Source organism: Ovis aries, chromosome 1 (assembly GCF_016772045.2).
Source record: "Ovis aries strain OAR_USU_Benz2616 breed Rambouillet chromosome 1, ARS-UI_Ramb_v3.0, whole genome shotgun sequence".
NCBI classification, from domain to species: Eukaryota; Metazoa; Chordata; class Mammalia; order Artiodactyla; family Bovidae; genus Ovis; species Ovis aries.
The window spans coordinates 38,818,316-38,838,652 of NC_056054.1; the positions used below are offsets into that span (position 1 = coordinate 38,818,316).

Consider the following 20,337-nt stretch of genomic DNA (forward strand, 5'->3'; position numbering starts at 1 on the left):
ATATTTACTGGAAATGGCAACCCACTCCAGTGTTCTTGCCTGGAGAATCCCAGGGACAGGGGAGCCTGGTGAGCTGCCGTCTATGGGGTCGCACAGAGTCGGACACGACTGAAGCGACTTAGCAGTAGCAGCAATGTGGATTGGCTTGGTAGAACATTGCTGTAGGATTTCATCCCTTTCGAGCATGTTGTATAGTTTCTAGAAAGACATCCCAATTTGACTTTTTTCTTCATGGCTGCCTAGGAGTGGCATCTAAGTTAAGTGTTACTAAGGAAGGTGATAGTCTTTTGTTGGGGAATTGCACATATTAATAGTTGTAAATTCCTTAACCATGATTTAAGTTGACTCTTATTCATCTTAAACCTGTGTTGGTGGCACAGAGTTCTCATTACCGGACATTTGCGTTTACTGTAGTTAGTGAGCCACAGATTGATTTCTCAGAATTACTGGTCTCTCTCTGTCTCACTGTTTCCCTCTGTTTGTGTTCCAGGTTGGTGCTGTTAATTAAGCTGGCTTGTACTGTCGTGGCTTCCTTCGTTCTCTGCTGGCTGCCATTCTTTACAGAAAGGGAACAAACCTTGCAAGTTCTAAGAAGACTCTTTCCAGTTGATCGTGGGTTATTTGAGGCATGTTTAAAGACTTTTCTCTCATTCCTTTCTGTTACAGGCCTTTCTCTGTGACCTTTGGGGATTTCATGTAGAAGACTCACAAGGAATAGTGACTTCAGCTGCTCTCTCCCTGCAGTCATCCTTGCCAGTTATTTAATCTGGTGCACAACCTCTAGCTCAGCTGGCATGTTCTAGTACATTACATGAGTAGGTAGTATTTATGCCTCCATGAGATCCATATAATTCAGTTATACATTTTTCTAATGAAATAGAGTCCATAATGAAAGACAGCATGAAAAGTTGCAGCCACAAAGTTAACAGTTTTGTGACATTTTTTGGGGGGAGGGGGTTATATTCTCTTTTTAGTCCTAGGACATTATTTATTAAACTAATAATCATGTTTGCTTCAGAAAGGTCTCCTAATTCCTTATGAGATATATAACCTTCATCCATAGTAATTTTTAATGAGAATCATTCATTTCATTTAATGCTAGCTTAATCACTGTTGTTAAACTTTTATTGCATGGATAATTTGATTTAGAGTCAGTAATTAAATTAAACAAACCATTTTTCTGAAACAAAAAGGTCTTTTAATAAAGTTAGAGACAACATATTTATAGATAATTTGCTTTTGAATAAACATTTCTTTTAAAAAGAATTAGAAAAGCATATGTATCTTTCTAATTTTTGAATATATAAAAGTCTATAGAATATCTTTCAGTCAGTCTGTGGGAAGATGGAAGAGAAACAGACTAAGAGAATTTGGTGTTGTGAAGGAACAGAAATGTATGCCTTGTATGTCACTTGGGATAGTGATGATGACCGTACTGATAATCATAAACAGTCACTATTGCCATCCCTCCACTTACTAGGTCCCAGACACTTCACATGTAATTTTATTTGATCCTTAGCCATAGCGATGAGATAGCTAAACCCATTCTTACAGATCAGAAAACTGAGGTCAGAGGTTCATACAGCTAGTGCATGGCAGAGCTGTAGTTTGAACTCAGAATTATGTTCCTAACTTCTTTATATATCCTCTAACCTTAACACTTATATAAAGAAAAGTTTAATTCTCCATGTAAGCTGCCTGGTTATTTGCCTTTCCTTCTATTTCAGCAATGGTGTTTATCATGGTAATTATAAAAATGAGTGTCATGCATTTTTATGGTGTTGTTGGTCACCTTCATTCACTTGTTGCCCTCAGAGTCTGAAGAGCAGTTTCATTGGCCCAACAGAGGGAAGTAGCATGGTACAGTTGTCGGTGATAGTTACTTTCTTGATGTGATGCCTACATAGCTGTGAGTTAAGCAGCTTTGCAGAGGATGGGTTTCATGATCAGAGAACTGTAGTTACAAGTATGATTTTGAAAGTGATTCTAGCACAGTGGTCAATGTCTTCAAACTTGCTGATTCATTAACAGTTGACTCTTACCATTGCTAGTAGCTAGTAGTCATTATCTTATCGTTGCTAGTAGCTAGTAGGCATGCGGTAAATGGGTCAAACAACATGTATTCTACAAATCAGAATACAATTAGAATACAAAAAGTAAAGATTTTTTAGATAAATTCCCAAAGATGAATAACAGTATTTAGGGATAATGGGCTGCTCTTTGAAAAATATTAAGTATTTTTGGGGAACATCTAAATTATGATTGACTAGTGATTTAGATCACCTCCCATGCAAAAAATGAAAGTTCCCATTGTTTGACTGTGTGTGTGTTCTTTGGAGAGTTTAATCAGCTTAGTTATGAAATTGTGAGCAAACGCTTCCCATGACCCAAAAGTTTATCTTTAGAGATTTAGGACTTTGTGGAGTTTAATATTTCTTTTAATCATACTGGAAGGTAAAACTAACAAATTTCTTTTAAGGATAAAGTAGCCAATATTTGGTGCAGCTTCAGTGTCTTTCTCAAGATCAGGGATATTTTGCCACATCACATCCAGATAATGATCAGGTAAGAGACATGAAGTTTGTATATAGTGTTTTATAAGCTACTCTTAAAGTGTCATGGCAATACCTCACTTATCTGGCATCATAGGAGTAAGGTAATCTTCATTAGTGCTGCTGCTAAGTCGCTTCAGTCGTGTCCAACTCTGTGCGACCCCATAGATGGCAGCCCACCAAGCTCCTCTGTCCCTGGGATTCTCCAGGCAATACTGGAGTGGGTTGCCAGTTCCTTCTCCAATGCATGCATGCATCCTAAGTTGCTTCAATTGCGTCCGACTCTGTGCAGCCCCATGGACAGCAGCCTACCAGGCTCCTCTGTCCACGGGATTTTCTAGGCAAGAATACTGGAGTGGGTTGCCATTTCCTTCTCCACTTCACTAGTGAATAGTCCGCATATCATAAACTTATGCTGCTGTATAACAGAAGTCTTTTATTTGAAACATTTTATGTGAAAGTTATTGTTACTACTTCCCTCTTCCTTAAACAGAGTATACTAAACATGATTTACCATGACCTTGAAGAGTCATGAGTTTCAGTGGTGTATCAGTCTGGGTGAGAAGTAAAATGAGGAGTAGGTCACTGTGTGTGTGTGTTTGTGTGTGTGTGTGTGTGTGTGTGTGTGTGTCTGTCTGTCTGTCTGTGTCTGTGTCTGTGAATTTATTCCGAGTAGGTCACTGTGTGTGTGTGTGTGTGTGTGTGTGTGTGTGTCTGTGTGTGTGAATTTATTCCGAGGAGTTGGCTTATACAACTGTGCGAGTTGGCTAAGCAAACTGGATGTCCACAGGCAGGCATTCAGGAGAGGGTATCTGGGGAGGGAAGAGCTGTACCAATCCCCCGCCTCCTCCCCATTCCCCCTTCCCCCGCCCACTGCTGTTTGGAGTCTGAGCTCAGGGAAGAGCTAAGCCTTCTTTACAATTTTTTTTAATAAAGCATTTAAGTTTTTAATTTATTTATTACTTACTTTTGGCTGCGCTGGGTCTTTGTTGCTGCATGTGGGCTTTCTCTAGTTGTGAAGAGCTGGGCTTCTCATGGCTTCTCACTGAGGTGGCTTCTCTTATTGCCGAACATGGGCTTTAGAGCACAGGTTCAGTAGTTGTGACGCAAGGGCTTTGTTGCTGTGCGGCTTGTGGAATCTTCTTGGACCAAAGATTGAACCCATGTCCACTGCAATGGGAGGCAGATTCTTAACTGGTGGACCACCAGGGAAGTCCGCTAAGCCTTCTTTTAAAGGCTTCCAAGTGATTCAGGCCCAAGATAGCACCTTTTTGATTAACTTAAGATTAGTTGAGAAGGGACTTTAATTAATCTGCAGATCTCTTTCCAGCAGCACCATCCCTAGTGTTTGAATGACTGGGAGGCGTGAGTGTGTGCCGCATGCCTCTTTTCTGCCCTTCTTTTGGAGAATATCCATTGTAGCCCACCTTAACAGGAAGCAGACTAGTAAAGCTGACAAGCCACAAAGCTGCCTCAAGTGGGAAAATCAGTTATTATTTTGCCTTCTAACTGTTGTTTTCAGGGCTTAAAGGCTGTTTACCTTGGTACTAAGTGGCTCCAACTGTGCTTCTTGCTGAGTTGTTTTTCCTCCTTGCCCATCAGTTATCACAAGGAGAAGCTCTGGCACCTTTCCACTCCCTTTCCAGCTTGTTCTTTCTGATTTACCATGGGTTGAAAATCAGATAATCAACTTTTGTGAAATGAGGGCTAACGAGGTTCTCTTGTGAGTAAATTTTATGAATGTTTGCATAACAAATACAGAATTGTTTCTTTGTACCTAGTTTTATTTTCTTGTTGTTGTTCAGACCGTAAGTCGTGTCTGACTCTTTGCGATCCCGTGGACTGCAGCACACCAGGCTTCCTTGTCCTTCACTCTCCTGAAGTTTTCTTAGTCATGTTCATTGAGTCCATGATATTTGAGTGTTTGCTGATTGACTTTTAGCTGTCTATCTTTGTATCTTTCCCAGAATAGATACTAAATACTAAAATAACATAAGCAATATTTAGTTCTATAGTGTTTTGTTCTGTATTATATAATCACATATATATTAAAGTGTGTACATATTTCAGTGTATGGATTTTATTTAAATGTTATTTGGTCTTGAATTTATTATTTAATACATAAAAAAACTTTAACTAGAAATCAATTTAAGTTGATAAGTAATGTGATCCTTACATTTAAAAAAATGTTTCTTTGCTTTAGTTGTATACCTCTATAAAGAAAATAAATGTTTGATTTTTGTTAATTTTTTAGCTTTTGTTTTACATTTTTGAGCCTGCTTCCTGCGTGTATAAAATTGACACTTCATCCCTCTCCTAAAGGATTCAGATTTACTCTGGTAAGTTTCTCATTACTTTAGATAATTAATTCTTGCTGCAATCGATCTTTTAAAAATATAAGTAATTATATTCCTGCTTTGAACAGGATTTATTGGATTGAGATATAAGACATTCATTTATTTGGCAAACATTTACTGAGCGTTTGACACACTTAGGTGCTGTTTTGGAGTAGGCTGAGCAATCAGAATCTTTCAGTTTAATTCAACAACTATTTAACTTCCTCGTGTTGGTCAGTAAGGGAATGCAAAGAAGAAAACAGTGGCAATGGACATGTTTAAATTGTTATGCTTTAAAGCTGGGCTATTAAGTTCTGTCAGGTACAGTGGAGTGCTATGATAATGTGGGAAAAGGAGACATTACTTTGAGGGCAGATTTTAGACAGTTTCTTAAAGCAAGAGGGATTGGAGCCAAATTTTGACAACTGAGCAAGATTTGGACTAGGTTAAGACAGGAGGAAGACCTGGAAGGTATAGATGTGGGAAAGGATAAGGAATCATGTGGGAACAACTGTTAGCCAATGAGACTATGTAGCCAATGAGACTTGTGTGACTTATGTAGGGGTGTGTGTGTCGAGGTTAGGAGAGTATATAGGGAGAGAGGAGTCAGAAAGATCAAATTGTGTAAGACCTTGTATATTGGGTTGAATAATTTGGGGTTTGATTTGTGTGCAAGAGGAGCAAAAAAGATTTTGGAGGAAAGGGGACAGATCTCCCTTTTAGGAAGATGACTTATGTCAGTTGGAACATAGACTGGGTATATAGTCTACATTTTGGTTTTCTCTGAGTGGGCTTATAAATTCCTCCTGGTTGTATTTCTGTGGTGTTTAAAATTGGTTCCAGGTACCTTGGTCTATAAAATGACATTTAAAGACTATCTTTTTAAAATGTCAAAAAATTTAGTTTATGAAAATAGTCTTAGTGGATTTCTAAAGGGACAACGTTTTATTTTTTATTTTTCTAATTTTTGGCCATGCCACGAGGCTTACAGGATCTCAGTTCTCCAACCAGATGGCAAACCCATACCCTCGGCTGTGAAAGTGTGGAGTCTTAACCACTGAACTGCCAGGGAATTCTCTGAAGGGACATTTTAGAAATTAGGGTTTCAATTCCGGGACTGCCACTTATTTACATTGCATTCTAAAAGCAAGCCAGAGCAGAGCATATCAGTCAGGTATTTCAAAAGTGCCTGTCAGTTCCACAGTGCAAAAAGCATAGTTTCATGTTCTTCTTTTTTAAAAAATTACCTTCTTATTGATGATTTCTGTTGTTTGTTTCTGTGAATGAACTCTGAGCATAGTAAGTCATTTATAGTTAATGTTCTGTTGGATGTTTAGAATAGGAGGATGAACTCTGGGCATAGTAAGTCATCCATAGTTAATACTCTGTTGGATGTTTAGAATAGGAGGGATGTGGTTAGTAATATTCTGATGTCTTCAGTAGGCCTAACTTGAAATATTTGCAAGCTTATGTAAAATTGTTACTCCATGCTAAATAACTATATATTTCAAAGGTGCTGAAATGAGATTTCAGAGTGTCGGTAACTGTAGCAATATTAGAGATGATTACTTTTAGGATTAAAAGCAGAAAAAAAATTTTCCTTCTCTTACTCTTCTAATTTTGTTTGTTGTGTTTTAATACCAACCACTGTGTTTAAAAAATAAAAAAACGTAGTGAGTTACTTTTGTTGATGTTTTAAATTCTTCTTGACTAGCTTTAAAAACATTTCCCATTATAATTTTGAAGTGTTTTTCTTTCAGTCTAGATTGAATTATTTCTTAATATAGGTCTATAATTGAGGTAATTGGTAGTATGAATACTAATAAATCTGTAGTGGCCAAGTGATTTTTACCTGTTATTTTTAAGACGTATTTTTAAAGTGCCCTGTAGCGTGCCGGGTCCTCTCCTCAGTTCTGGCATGCCAATGAATGACAGCTGATTATCCCTGCTTTCTCAACTGGGGACACTCATGCTAGTTGGCACAAGGACAGTAAGTAAAATGACTTAGTTAATAGGAGAAAATCTGGGTGTAATGAAGACTATGAAGAAGAAAGTAGTCTTATGTGAAAAGAGGGCTGGTGGGGTTTGGTTAGGGTAGCACTACTTTAGGTTGAATAAAAGAAGGCTTCTCTAGGGAAGTGACATTTGAGCCTTGAACTGAATGACTGGTCAGAAGTAACCAATTACAAGATGATCTGGGCTCTGACTTAATAAGAAGTAAATTTTTTTTCCTTAAGGCAAGAACACGTTTGGCATGTTCGAGACGTTAAAGGGACAAGTGTGAAATGACTGATGTGAAATGAGTGAGGGAGACATTAAGAAATAGATTGGAAGAGGAAGGCAGGACCCAGATTATGTAGAAGTTTAGATTTTAATTCTAAGTGTAATGGGAAGCTATTGGAAGATATTAACCAGGGAAATTACATGATCTGATATTGTGGCTAAATGGAGAATGGATTATAGGGAACAAGAGCATTACTACTTAGGAGGTCATTGTAGTGGTCCAAGAGGAAGATGGGGGTGGCTAAGACCACTCCTCTGCCACCATCAGCAGGGTGGAATGGAAAGAAGTGGAGTGAATATTGTATTAGGAGATGGTGTAGATAGAATTTGCTGATGAATTGGATGTGAAGCATGTACAAGATAGTGAGCCAGGTTTTTTGCTTGAGCAACTGGATTGGGTGTATAGAGAGAGATGTCTAATATGCAGAGTATAAACTCCCGAAGATAGAGTTCAGTTTTAATTTAAAACCCCAGATAGCAAATAATTACTTTATAAACACTGTATATGTTTTATTGAAGTGCACGTTTTTAAAACACTCAAATAGATTTATTTTGTCACTTTCATATTTTGACCTTCTTGACTTCATACTTTTTAAATTGTCAGAGCTTCTAAGGGAGGATGAAGGTATGATTATTGTGTCTGAAGTATTTAGCAGTTCTGTTTATTAATAACAGAGACTCAGTGAAATTGTTTTAGATGGTTAAGTATTACAATAGTTAATTTTCAAAATATTTTGATAATTAAATTTGAATAAAATATTATGCCTCTTACAATTGTATATAATTTTCCTTTTAGCTAGAAGCTATATTAAACTTTAAAATGTTACTTGAAATGATTTTAATCTGACTTATATTTAAGTTGCTATTGTAAGTTTTTGTATCTGATTTTCTGTCTTTTTCCTTAAAGGTTAGCTGTGCACTATCATTCTTTTTATTTTCTTTCCAAGTACATGAAAAGTCCATTCTTTTGGTATCATTGTAAGTAAAATGGTTTCAAGTATGTGTTTTATTTATTATTATGTGCTTATGATATATACATGAATCTAATACTTACATTTAATCATCTAAGTGCAAATCAAAACTATACAAATGTTACATAGTTGCATAGTTATTTCATAAAATCATATTTAGAATGATGACCTGTTACAATTTTACTTCTTTATACTTTAAACTGGTGAAATTTTATAGAATCATTTCTGACATACTTATTATTTCTTCCTGTTTTTTCATTTTGAATTTGCTAATAAAAATGGTCTTCTAAAGACGCTGTACTCATGGTTGAAGCCTGTTTGTCCTCTTTGCCTTTTTCATTTCATTCATTTCTGTTACTATTCAATAGCCTGGTTCTCTCTGTTAACCTCTTTAGGGGTTTTTTTAATATGTTGCCTCCTTTCTAGTTCTTCTGTCAAGACTTGTTTAGACTCTATTGGAAGTCTCTAAATCTAGGAGCATTAATTTTTTTTCAGATTTCATAGAAATTGGGTGGCAGTTGGGGGTATATTATCCCACTATTAAAATAATGCCCAGAACACCGTGGAGTACTTGAATCCTGTCCTAGCTCAGTCCCACCTATGACTGTCCCACCTCACCCTGTGTTTGCTATGTTCCTGTGAAAGATACATGTATGAAATGACCAATGACTAGTGGAAGGAAGTATTGCTCTTATTAGGTGGAGCTTTGGACTAAAACCTCAGTGCAGAGCTTTAGAGTAAGCTGACCTATGGGGCAGGCCTCTTTCCTCTGAACAAAACAGTCTTGTACAATTGTAGACTGAGAGGGCAGAATAATTTCACACCCTCCCGAAAGTCTAAACTTGAGTTAGATCTGAGCCCTGTTCTGTGAGCCTCAGCTGACCCTTCACAAATCCCAAGTGCCAGGGGATGAAATTATGGAGAGGTGCTGCTTTCAAACATGTATAATTTCCCCCAGGATTTCTTCTCTGTAGAAATGTCTTTGATCCATGACCTGTAATCTGACCATTCAGGTTAGCTCGTGGTCCCTGAATTTCTGGGAGTTCAGATTCTACAACTGTATTTTGATTATTTATAACAGTAAGTGACTTTAATTTTGATCAGATATTTTAAAGTTAACATTAAAAGTTCTCGAAAAATAAAAAAATAAAAGTTCTTCTCCATCTGGTTCCAGCTAATCTATCATTAAATGAATATTTCATTCAGTAAATATTTATTGAGGCCCTACTATTTGCCAGGTACTGTTCTGTGCACTTGGGATATATCTGTGAACAAAACATAACAGAATTGGTACTTTCTTAGGTTTGATTCTCAAGGACAGACACTAATAATTAAATAAAAATAAGAAATTAAAGTGTGTTAGAAGGTAATAAAGGCCATAAAGGATACATAAAGGAGATTAAGGGGAGCTGAGAGTTATTGGAGGTAGGATAAAGGAGCAAGTGCAGGTTGCAGTTTTATGAGGATGCTGAGGTAGACCTTGTTGAGATATTTGAATGGACTGGAGGAGATGAGGGCTAACCCAGCAGATATCTGGGAGAGTAACATCCTAGACAGCCAGTGCCAAAGCCCTAAGATGGGAGTATGCCTGATATATTCAGGGAACAATAGAATGAGGTGATCAGTTGCATCAGATGCTCTTAATAGGTCAAATAAAATGACAGTTAGGAATAGACTGTTGTACTGAAGTGGAAGTCACTGTGACTTTGAAACGGCTAGTGTTAACAGAGTGAGGCAGGGAAAAGCCTGATTAGAGTGGGTTTAAGACATAACAAGAAGAGAAGAATTGAAGATAAGTATAGATCTTTTTAAAAAGATATATGAAAGTGAAAAGAAAGTCCGTGTTAGTCGCTCAGTCATGTCCAACTCTTTGTGATTCTATGGATTGTAGCCCACCAGGCTCCTCTGTCCATGGAATTCTCCAGGCAAGAATATTGCAGTGGGTTGCCATTCCCTTCTCCAGGGGATCTTGCCAACCCAGGGATTGAATCCTTGTCTCCTGCATTGCAGGCGGATTCTTTGCCCTCTGAGCCACCATGACAGTTACATACAGATGGTAAAATACACCATTAGTACATTCACAGTGTTGCGTAACCATCACCACTGTCTACTCACAGAATATTTTCATCTCTCCAAAAAAGGAAATCTTGTGCCCATTAAGCAGTCATTCCCCATTCTCCCCTTCCCTTAATGCTTGTAACCACTGATCTACTTTCTCTGTGAATTTGCCTATTTTGGATATTTCATATAAATGCAGTCATAAAATATGTGGCATTTTGTCAGACAACCTCTTTCAGTTAGCATATTTTCAGAGTTCATCCCTGTTATACCATGTATTAGGCCTTCATTCATTTTTGTGCCTGAATAATATTGCATGGATGAATATACTACATTTTGTTTGTCCGTGCATCAGTTGATGGACATTTTGAGTTGTTTTCACCTTTTGGCTATTGGGAATATACACATGTATTTTCAGTTCTCTTGGGTTTATAGCTAGGAGTGGAATTTCTGGGTCTCATAGTAATTCTGTAAACTTACTGAGGAATCACCAAATTAATTTCCACAGAAGTTATACCATTTTACATCACACCAGTAATGTATGAGGGTTCTGATTTCTCTGCAGCCTTGTCAGCATTTGTTATTGTTTTTATTTTTGCCATCCTAGTAGGTATGGAATGGTATATCACTGTGGTTCTGATTTGCATTTCTTAATGACTAATGATGTTGAGCATCTTTTTTATGTCCTTGTTGGGCAATATGTGTATCTTCTTCAGAGAAATGCCTGTTATTTAAATCCTTTGCCCAGCTTTAAAGTGGTTGTTTATCTTTTTCTTGTTGAGTTTTAGAAGTTCTTTATGTATTCTGGGTATTAAACCTTTATCACATATATGATAAGCAGATACTTTTTTCCATTCTTTGAGTTTTCCCCTTCTTGATAATGTTCTTTCATGAACATTTTTTAATTTTGATGATATCCAATTTATCTTTTCCTTCATTGTGTTTGCTTTGGATGTTGTATCTTACAGACCATTGCCAAATCCAAGGTAATATTTGTCCTCATATTTCTTCTAAGAATTACATTTAGATCTTTGATCCATTTTGAGTTAATTTTTGTATATGGTGTGGGACAGGTTGGCAGTTCTTTAAATGAGTTTTGCTGAAAAGGGGAGCAGAGAAATTCTGCAAAAACTGGCAGAGGAGTTGGGGACAAAGAGGTTTGTTATTTAAGATAGAAGAGATAATGCCAGAAGATGGTCAGTAGAAAGGGAACACTAGTGATACAGGAGAGAGAAGAGTTTCAGGAGCAGTGTCCTTCAGAGAGGGAGCCGGAGTGGTATCTAGAGCGTAAATGGAAGGGTTGGCTATGAACAGGTGCATGCGTGGTTCATCTTAATAACAAGAGCATGCTGTTATCAGTACAGATGCTAAGGAAGAGAGCTAATGTGATAGTGATGTCTGTGAAAGTTCTCTTCATTGCTTCAAATTTCTTACTGAAATGGAAGGCAAAGTCATTAGGTCAGAGTAGGCTGGAAATGTTGGGAATATGAAGAGAGAGGAGAAAGTGAACTATTTTTCTAAAGAGACAGAGAGTAGGAATAGACTAGGGAAATATTAAGTGATTGCTGGACACTTGAAAATCATGTATTTTTTTGTAGACAGTGTGTAAGGAGTTGAAATTATTGAGTAATGAGGGGAGTGATTCTTGAGGCTGGTGGATAACAAAGATGAGGAATAATAGGGAATAAAGCTTGACGACAGGAGATTCAAAGCTGGAGCTTGTTAGGGCAGGGAGAGGGAGAGCTGGTATGAAGTCAGGATGAAGATCAAGGAGGTTCTTTCTCTGCTCTGGGCCGAACTGTTTGAAGGTTGGGGAAATGGGAACAATAAAACAGGCACAGTGGAGAAGGCAGAGGGGCAGCAGTTTCTTCCTCAGGGGGAGAGAACCAGAATTTGTTTTGAACAAGGTAGTGAAAGAAGAGGTTGAGGATGTTGAGGATTTTGCTGCTTGATTATAAATATTAAGTACCTTGAAGCTAAGGGCTGAGTTCTGTCTTCTCACTGCATTCCTTTCAGAGCAATACTTGTACATAACTGTTGTTGTTGTTCAGCTGCTAAGTTGTGTCCAACTCTTTGCAACCCCATGGACTGTAGGATGCCAGGCTTCCCTGTCCTTCACTATCTCCTGGAGTTTGCTCAGACTCATGTCCATTGATTTGGTGATGCCATCCAACCGTTTCATTCTCTGTTGTCCCCTTCTCTCCGTGGCTTAGATGGTAAAGAATCTGCCTGCAATGCAGGAGATCTGGGTTCAATCCTGGGTTGGGAAAATCCCCTGTAGAAGGGAATGACTACTCACTCCAGTATTCTTGCCTGGAGAATTCCATGGACAGAGGAGCCTGGCAGGCCACAGTCCATGCGGTCACAAAGAGACACGACTGAGTGACTAACAATTTACATAATACATTTTCAATAAATGAATATCAAGCAATTAAACAGCAAAGGATTCTGACCCAGAAAGAGAAAGTAATGTTTATTGAAAGTGAAGTCGCTCAGTCGTGTCCAACTCTTTGCGACCCCATGGACTGTAGCCTACCATGCTCCTCTGTCCATGGGATTTTCCAGGCAAGAGTACTGGAGTGGGTTGCCATTGCCTTCTCCAGTGTTTATTGAGCACCTATTAAATGCTTGTAATTAACAGAAATACATAGTGATTTTAAAAGCATCAAGCAATGAAAGTCCTGTAGTATTTTCTTTTAGTGCAGTAGTTTTCAGTCAGTTATAATCCCAGGCTTCATATCTCATATGATAGTTGCCATAAGTCATCCTTTTTAAGAAATGAGAATACAAAAACCTTTTAAAATAAGGAGACCCCTAATAATAATAACAAAACAACAACAAATATAATTCAACAACTACCATCACTAGTAAAGTTTTTTTTTTTAACTGCAAAATAAACACTAGATAATAACTTGGAAGAGTTCTTTCAACTACTCAGCAATCCAGGTTATTCTTATTATTTCCATATATACATAAGAAAAAGGTTAAACTAATCATTTGTTCAAGGTCATAAGGTAAGTGTCAGGGATGAGGCTAGGACTTAGGTCTTCTGACTAGCCCCCTTCTTCATGAACACTGCCACAGTTGAATCCAGAAGGTAATACCTGCCAGGGGTGGTGCTCAGGAGGTCATAGATGTTGGACCGATGACCCTAATCTGCTCTTTAATAAAGCCAGTTGGCCCAGCTGTTGGTGTTGTCTTCCTCTTCCTCTACTGTTTCTCTTTTCATGTAGCCCTGTCCTCATTTTTTCCTTTTATTCTACCATTATCAACCCTTTATCATTTTTCTTTGCTTCTGTTGGCCTCTATTCAGTGGCCGATGATCCTGTCTTAGCTTTTAATTTAGCTATTAGGTCACACGGGAGAGTATAAAAAAGAAGTTTGAAAACTTTCATACCAAGTAGGATATTCATATTTACCAACTTGGATAGAATATATGGAAAAGCTTGTTTCTCTGAATGTTCAGTTGTTTATCCTTTCTTTAAGCTACTGTTTGTATGACAGAGAAAAAAAAATGTTTCATTAATGATACTGGAAGAAGCAGTTTTCCAATTATGATGAGCTGATACCTTCTGTCTGTCTAGATTCACTTAGTTTGGATTGATAGTTATTTTTAAAAATGAAATCAGTAGTCCCTATGGAGACCTTGCTGGCTGTGTTTTGTGATTTTTTTAAGCTATGTCAAAAATCAGATAAAATGTGTTCACATTTTTACATATAAGCATTGAAATTATATTCTCTAAAATATTTTTCTCTGTTATTTTAGACCAGTCTGCTTAGTTTTAAGTGAAATTCCTTTTATGTCTACTTGGTTTTTACTTGTGTCAACATTTAGGTGAGTCAAACCAATTTCCAATATAATATGTTCAGTATAGTACTTATAAACTCATGTAAAACTTTTTTACAAAGTGATTGTGGTTTGAATTGACAATTCTCTTTTGATTTTTTTTTTCCTATATAGTATGCTACCTCTTCTATTAAAAGATGAACTCCTAATGCCTTCAGTTGTGACAGTGATGGCATTTTTTATAGCTTGTGCAACTTCCTTTTCAATATTTGAAAAGACTTCTGAAGAAGAATTGCAGCTGAAATGTTTTTCCACTTCTGTTAGGAAATATTTCACATGTTTTACATTTCTTCCCAGAATTATACAACACTTGGTAAGTTGTTTTCTTTCTAGCATTTTTGAGATATAATTCCCATAAATTCACTCATAAAATCTACCCACTTAAAGCATGCAACTTGTGTTTTAAGTATGTACACAGAGTTTTACAACCATCACACTACCTAATTTTAGGTTTCCGTCACCCCAGAAAGAAACCCGGTGCCCGTTAGCAGTCATTCTCCATTCCACCCTCACCCCAGATCCAGCCTTGCACAGCCACTGACCTACTTCCAGTCTCTATAGATCTGCCTACATCTAATATAAATGGAATGTAGTAGTTCCTTAGGGCTCCTATAGTAGAACACCACACCAGGTAGCTTAAACAACAGAAATTTATTTTTTCACAGTTCTGGAGGCTGGAAGGCCAAAATCAGTGTGACGTCAGCATTGGTTTCTTCTCTTAAGGCCTCTCTTCCCGGTTTGTAGGTGACCTTGCTGTCTCCTCACGTGGCCTCTTGGTGTGTGTATCTGTGTAGACAGAGAATTCTTTGGTGTCTTTTCCTCTTATAATGACATCAGTCCTATAAAATTAAGGCCCCACCCTTATGATTTATTTAATTTAATTTCGTCTCATTTCCAAATGCAGTCATACTGGGGCTTAGGGCCTCAACATATGAATTTTGTGGGGACACACATTCTGTAACATGGAGCCATACAAAATGTGGTCTTGGGTGACTGGTTTCTTTCACTTAGTGTGTTTTTTATTTTTAACTGTGTTGTAGCATGCATCAATACTTCCTTCCTTTTTACTGCCAATTTCATTATATGGATATACCACGTTTTATCTATCTAGTCTTCAGTAGATGCACATTAGGTTGCTTCCACTTTTTGGTAATTATGAATAATGCTGTTGTGAAGAGTTGTGTCTAAGTTTACTGGTGCACATGTGTTTCCATTTCCTTCAAGAATATACCTAGGAGTGGTAATTCCGTGTTAACATTTTGAGAAACTGCCAAGCTGTCTTCCAGAGGGCTGCATGATTCTACATTCCCACCAGCAGTTTATGAGTGTTCCAGTTTGTTCACATCCTTGACAGAACTGGTTATTATCTTTTATTATAGCCACACCAAATGGATGTGAAGTGGTCTCTCACTGTACTTTTTCCATTTCCCTAGTGACTAATAATGTTGAATATTAAAAAAAATAATTTCTTTGAAGAAATGCCTATTCAAATCCTTTCCCTTTTTGTTTTCTTTTGGCTGCATTGAGTGGCTTGTGGGATCTTCGCTTCTTGACGAGGGATTGAACCCAGGCTCTTGGCAGTGAAAGCATGGAATTCCACCAGAGAATTCCCATACATTGCCCAGTTTTAATTCAGTTGTTTTTGTATTTTTGAGTTCTCTATACATTCTTAATGCAGGTCTCTTACTAACTGCAAATATCTTCTCCCATTCTGTGGGTGGCTTTTTGACTTTCTTGACGGTATTATTTGTAGCACGAGTTTTCATTTTTATTAAGTCTAATAGAAGTTTCTTTTGTTGTTTGTGCTTTTGATGTCATACTTCAGAAACTGTATGACCAAAGGTCATGAAGATTTATTCTTATGTTTTCTTGAAGTGTTTTATAATTTTAGTTATCTTTAGGACACTGGTTCATTTTGAATTCATTTTTGTGTATGGTGTGAGGTTGGAGTCCAACTTTATTCAGTTGTCCAGCACTAATTGTATTGGCACCCTTGTAGAAAATCAACAGATCTTAAACGTAATGCTTTATTTCTGAACTCTCAATTCTGTTTCACTGATCTGTATTATCTTTATGCTGTTTCCACACTGTCTTGATTACTCTGGTTTTGTAGTTCAGTTCAGTTCAGTTGCTCAGTCGTGTCTGACTCTTTGTGACCCCATGAACTGCAGCACGCCAGGCCTCCCTGTCCATCACCAACTCCCGGAGATCACTCAGACTCAGGTCCATCGAGTCCGTGATGCCATCCAGCCATGTCATCCTCAGTCGTCCCCTTCTCCTCCTGCCCCCAATCCCTCCCAGCATCAGAGTCTTTTCCAGTGAGTCAACTCTTCGCATGAGGTGGCCAAAGTACTGGAGCTTCAGCTTTAGCATCATTCCTTCCAAAGAAATCCCAGGGTTGATCTCCTTCAGAATGGACTGGTTGGATCTCCTTGCAGTCCAAGGGGCTCTCAAGAGTCTTCTTCAACACATTTCAAAAGCATCAATTCTTCGGCACTCAGCCTTCTTCACAGCTCAACTCTCCCATCCATACATGACCACAGGAAAACGATAGCCTTGACTAGACGGACCTTAGTCGGCAAAGTAATGTCTCTGCTTTTGAATATACTATCTAGGTTGGTCATAACTTTTCTTCCAAGGAGTAAGCGTCTTTTAATTTCATGGCTGCAGTCACCATCTGCAGTGATTTTTGGAGCCCAGAAAACTAAAGTCTGACACTGTTTCCCCATCTATTTCCCATGAAGTGATGGGACCGGATGCCATGATCTTAGTTTTCTGAATGTTGAGCTTTAAGCCAACTTTTTTGCTCTCCTCTTTCACTTTCATCAAGAGGCTTTTTAGCTCCTCTTCACTTTCTGCCATAAGGGTGCTATCATCTGCATATCTGAGGTTATTGATATTTCTCCCGGCAATCTTGGTTCCAACTTGTGCTTCTTCCAGCCCAGCGTTTCTCATGATGTCCTCTGCATATAAGTTAAATAAGCAGGGTGACAATATACAGCCTTGACATACTCCTTTTCCTATTGGGAACCAGTCTGTTGTTCCATGTCCAGTTCTAACTGTTGCTTCCTGACCTGCATACAGATTTCTCAAGAGGCAGGTCAGGTGGTCTGGTATTCCCATCTCTTTGAGAATTTTCTACAGTTTATTGTGATCCATACAGTCAAAGCCTTTGGCATAGTCAATAAAGCAGAAGTAGATGTTTTTCTGGAACTCTCTTGCTTTTTCGATGATCCATCGGATGTTGGCAATTTGATCTCTGGTTCCTCTGCCTTTTCTAAAACCAGCTTGAACATCAGGGAGTTCACGGTTCACGTATTGCTGAAGCCTGGCTTGGAGAAGTTTGAGCATTACTTACTAGCATGTGAGATGAGTGCAACTGTGCGGTAATTTGAGCACTTTTTTGCATTGCCTTTCTTTGGAATTGGAATGAAAACTGACCTTTTCCAGTCCTGTGGCCACTGCTGAGTTTTCCCAATTTGCTGGCATACTGAGTGCAGCACTTTCATAGCATCATCTTTCAGAATTTGAAACAGCTCAGCTGGAATTCCATCACCTCCACTAGCTTTGTTCATAGTGATGCTTTCTAAGGCCCACTTGACTTCACATTCCAGGATGTCTGGCTCTAGATTAGTGATCACATCATCATGATTATCTGGGTCGTGAAGATCTTTTTCCTACAGTTCTTCTGTGTATTCTTGCCACCTCTTCTTAATATCTTATTTCTGTCCTTTATCAAGCCCATCTTTGCATGAAATGTTCCCTTGGTATCTCTAATTTTCTTAAAGAGATCTCTAGTATTTCCCATTCTGTTGTTTTCCTCTATTTCTTTGCATTGATCACTGAAGAAGGCTTTCTCATCTCTTCTTGCTATTCTTTGGAACTCTGCATTCAGATACTTATATCTTTCCTTTTCTCCTTTGCTTTTTGCCTCTCTTCTTTTCACAGCTGTTTGTAAGGCCTCCCCAGACAGCCATTTTCCTTTTTTGCATTTCTTTTCCACGGGGATGATCTTGATCCCTGTCTCCTGTACAGTGTCACGAACCTCATTCCATAGTTCATCAGGCACTCTATGTATCAGATGTAGGCCCTTAAATCTATTTCTCACTTCTACTGTATAATCATAAGGGATTTGATTTAGGTCATACCTGAATGGTCTAGCGGTTTTCCCTATTTTCTTCAATTTGAGTCTGAATTTGGTAATAAGGAGTTCATGAACTGAGCCACAGTCAGCTCCTGGTCTTGTTTTTGTTGACTGTAGAGAGCTTCTCCATCTTTGGCTGCAAAGAATATAATCAATCTGATTTTGGTGTTGACCATCTGGTGATGTCCATGTGTAGAGTCTTCTCTTGTGTTGTTGGAAGACAGTGTTTGCTATGACCAGTGCATTTTCTTGGCAAAACTGTATTAGTCTTTGCCCTGCTTCATTCCACATTCCAAGGCCAAATTTGCCTGTTACTCTAGGTGTTTCTTGACTTCCTACTTTTGCATTCCAGTCCCCTATAATGAAAAGGACATCTTTTTTGGGTGTTAGTTCTAAAATGTCTTGTAGGTCTTCATAAAACCATTCAACTTCAGCTCCTTCAGCATTACTGGTTGGGGCATAGACTTGGATAACTGTGATATTGAATGGTTTCCCTTGGAAACGAACAGAGATCATTCTGTCATTTTTGAGATTGCATCCAAGTACCGCATTTCAGACTCTTTTGTTGACCATGATGGCTACTCCATTTCTTCTGAGGGATTCCTGCCTGCAGTAGTAGATATAATGGTCATCTGAGTTAAATTCACCCATTCCAGTCCATTTTAGTTTGCTGATTCCTAGAATGTTGACGTTCACCCTTGCCATCTCGTTTGACCACTTCCAATTTGCCTTGATTCATGGACCTGACATTCCAGGTTCCTATGCAATATTGCTCTTTACAGCATTGGATCTTACTTCTATCACCAGTCACATCCACAACTGGGTATTGTTTTTGCTTTGGCTCCATCCCTGGTTTTGTAGTTAGTTTTCAAAATTGAAAATGTGAGTCCTCCAATTTTGTTCATTTTCAGGATCATTTTAGCTGTTCTACGTCCGTTGTATTTCTGTATTCTTTTTAGGATCAGCTTATTAATTTCTCTAAAACCCCAACTGAGATTTTTATAGGGATTGCTTTAAGTATGTATGTAAATTTCTGGAGCATTACCATCTTAGCAAGATTTAGTCTTCCAAACCTGTGAACATAGGATGTATTTCTGTTTATTTATTCTTTAACGTCCTTCAACAATGCCTGAAGTTTTCAGTGTGCAGGTTTTGCACTTTTGTTAAATTCATTTGTAAGTATTTTATTCTTTATGATGCTTTTGCAAGTGGAATTGTTTTCTTAATTTCATTTTCATAATGTTCATTGGTACTGCATACAATTGATTTTTTAAATATTGAACTAGTATTAAGTTTTTAGTGAATTCCTTATGATTTTCTATATATAAGATCATGTCATCTGTAAGTTATGATAGTTTTATGTCTTCTCTGTAAATCTAGATGCTTTTTCTTTCTTTTCCTTGCCTAATTACCTGGCTGGTCAGCTCCAGTACAGTTTGCTGGACACCTGTGACAAGTGTGGCCATCTTGTCTTCTTCCAGATTTTAGTGGGGAATCATCCAGTTTTTTAACGTTAACTATGATGGTAGTTGTGGGGTTTTTATATATGGCCTTTATTTGGTTAGAAAGTTCTTTTTTACTCCTAGTTTGATTTTTTTTAATCATTAAAAGGTGTTGGATTTTGTTCAGTGCTTTTCCTGTGTCTAATGATATTATCGTGTGTTTTTTTCTCCTTTATCAATATGGTATATTACATTGACTGATTTTTATATATTGAACTATCCTTGCATTCTTGGGATAAGTTCTACTTGATCATGGCGTATAATCTCTTATATGGCACTTTCTTGGGTTTGTCAGTATTTTGTAGAAGACTTTTGCACTTTATATTCATAAGGGATATTGGTCTATCGTTTTCTTTTTTGTGATATCTTTGTATCATTTTGCAATCAAGCTTAATGTTGCCTCATGGAATGAGTTAGGAAGGGTTCTTTTTCTACTTTCTGGAAGAGCTGTGAAAGACTGGTATTAATTCTTCTAGAAACATTGGGTTTAATTCACCAGTGAAGCCATCCGTTCCTGGATCTTTTCTTCATGGGATCTTAAAGATGACTGATTCAGGAGGGAGGGATAAAATAGGAGTATGGGATTAACAAACTATATAAAATAGGTAAGCAACAAGGGTTTTTCACTGTATAGCACAGGGAAC

The 20,337-nt window shown here is 37.8% G+C and overlaps 2 protein-coding genes across 6 annotated transcripts in view; one reads left to right on the forward strand and one right to left on the reverse strand.

The window, feature by feature from the left end:
* ALG6 (ALG6 alpha-1,3-glucosyltransferase) overlaps positions 1-20,337 on the forward strand; it is an 80,102-nt gene that overhangs the window by 32,915 nt on the left and 26,850 nt on the right. For 2 of the 3 annotated variants that reach the window (XM_042249120.2, XM_012166271.5), the window contains exons 9-14: positions 491-626; positions 2,480-2,565; positions 4,807-4,891; positions 8,079-8,149; positions 13,967-14,035; positions 14,162-14,360. In XM_042249120.2, coding sequence (XP_042105054.1) covers positions 491-626; positions 2,480-2,565; positions 4,807-4,891; positions 8,079-8,149; positions 13,967-14,035; positions 14,162-14,360 — 646 coding nt within the window. The remainder of the gene's footprint in view (positions 1-490; positions 627-2,479; positions 2,566-4,806; positions 4,892-8,078; positions 8,150-13,966; positions 14,036-14,161; positions 14,361-20,337) is intronic. The other variant, XM_042249121.2, reaches the window with a different exon arrangement.
* ITGB3BP (integrin subunit beta 3 binding protein) overlaps positions 14,680-20,337 on the reverse strand; it is a 92,587-nt gene continuing 86,929 nt past the window's right edge. For 2 of the 3 annotated variants that reach the window (XR_009599440.1, XM_012165554.4), the window contains one exon: positions 14,680-14,833. Coding sequence is in view for 1 of the 3 variants with exons in the window: in XM_012165554.4 (XP_012020944.2) it covers positions 14,766-14,833 (68 nt within the window). In the remaining 2 variants the exon portion in view is untranslated. The remainder of the gene's footprint in view (positions 14,834-20,337) is intronic. The other variant, XR_006059760.1, reaches the window with a different exon arrangement.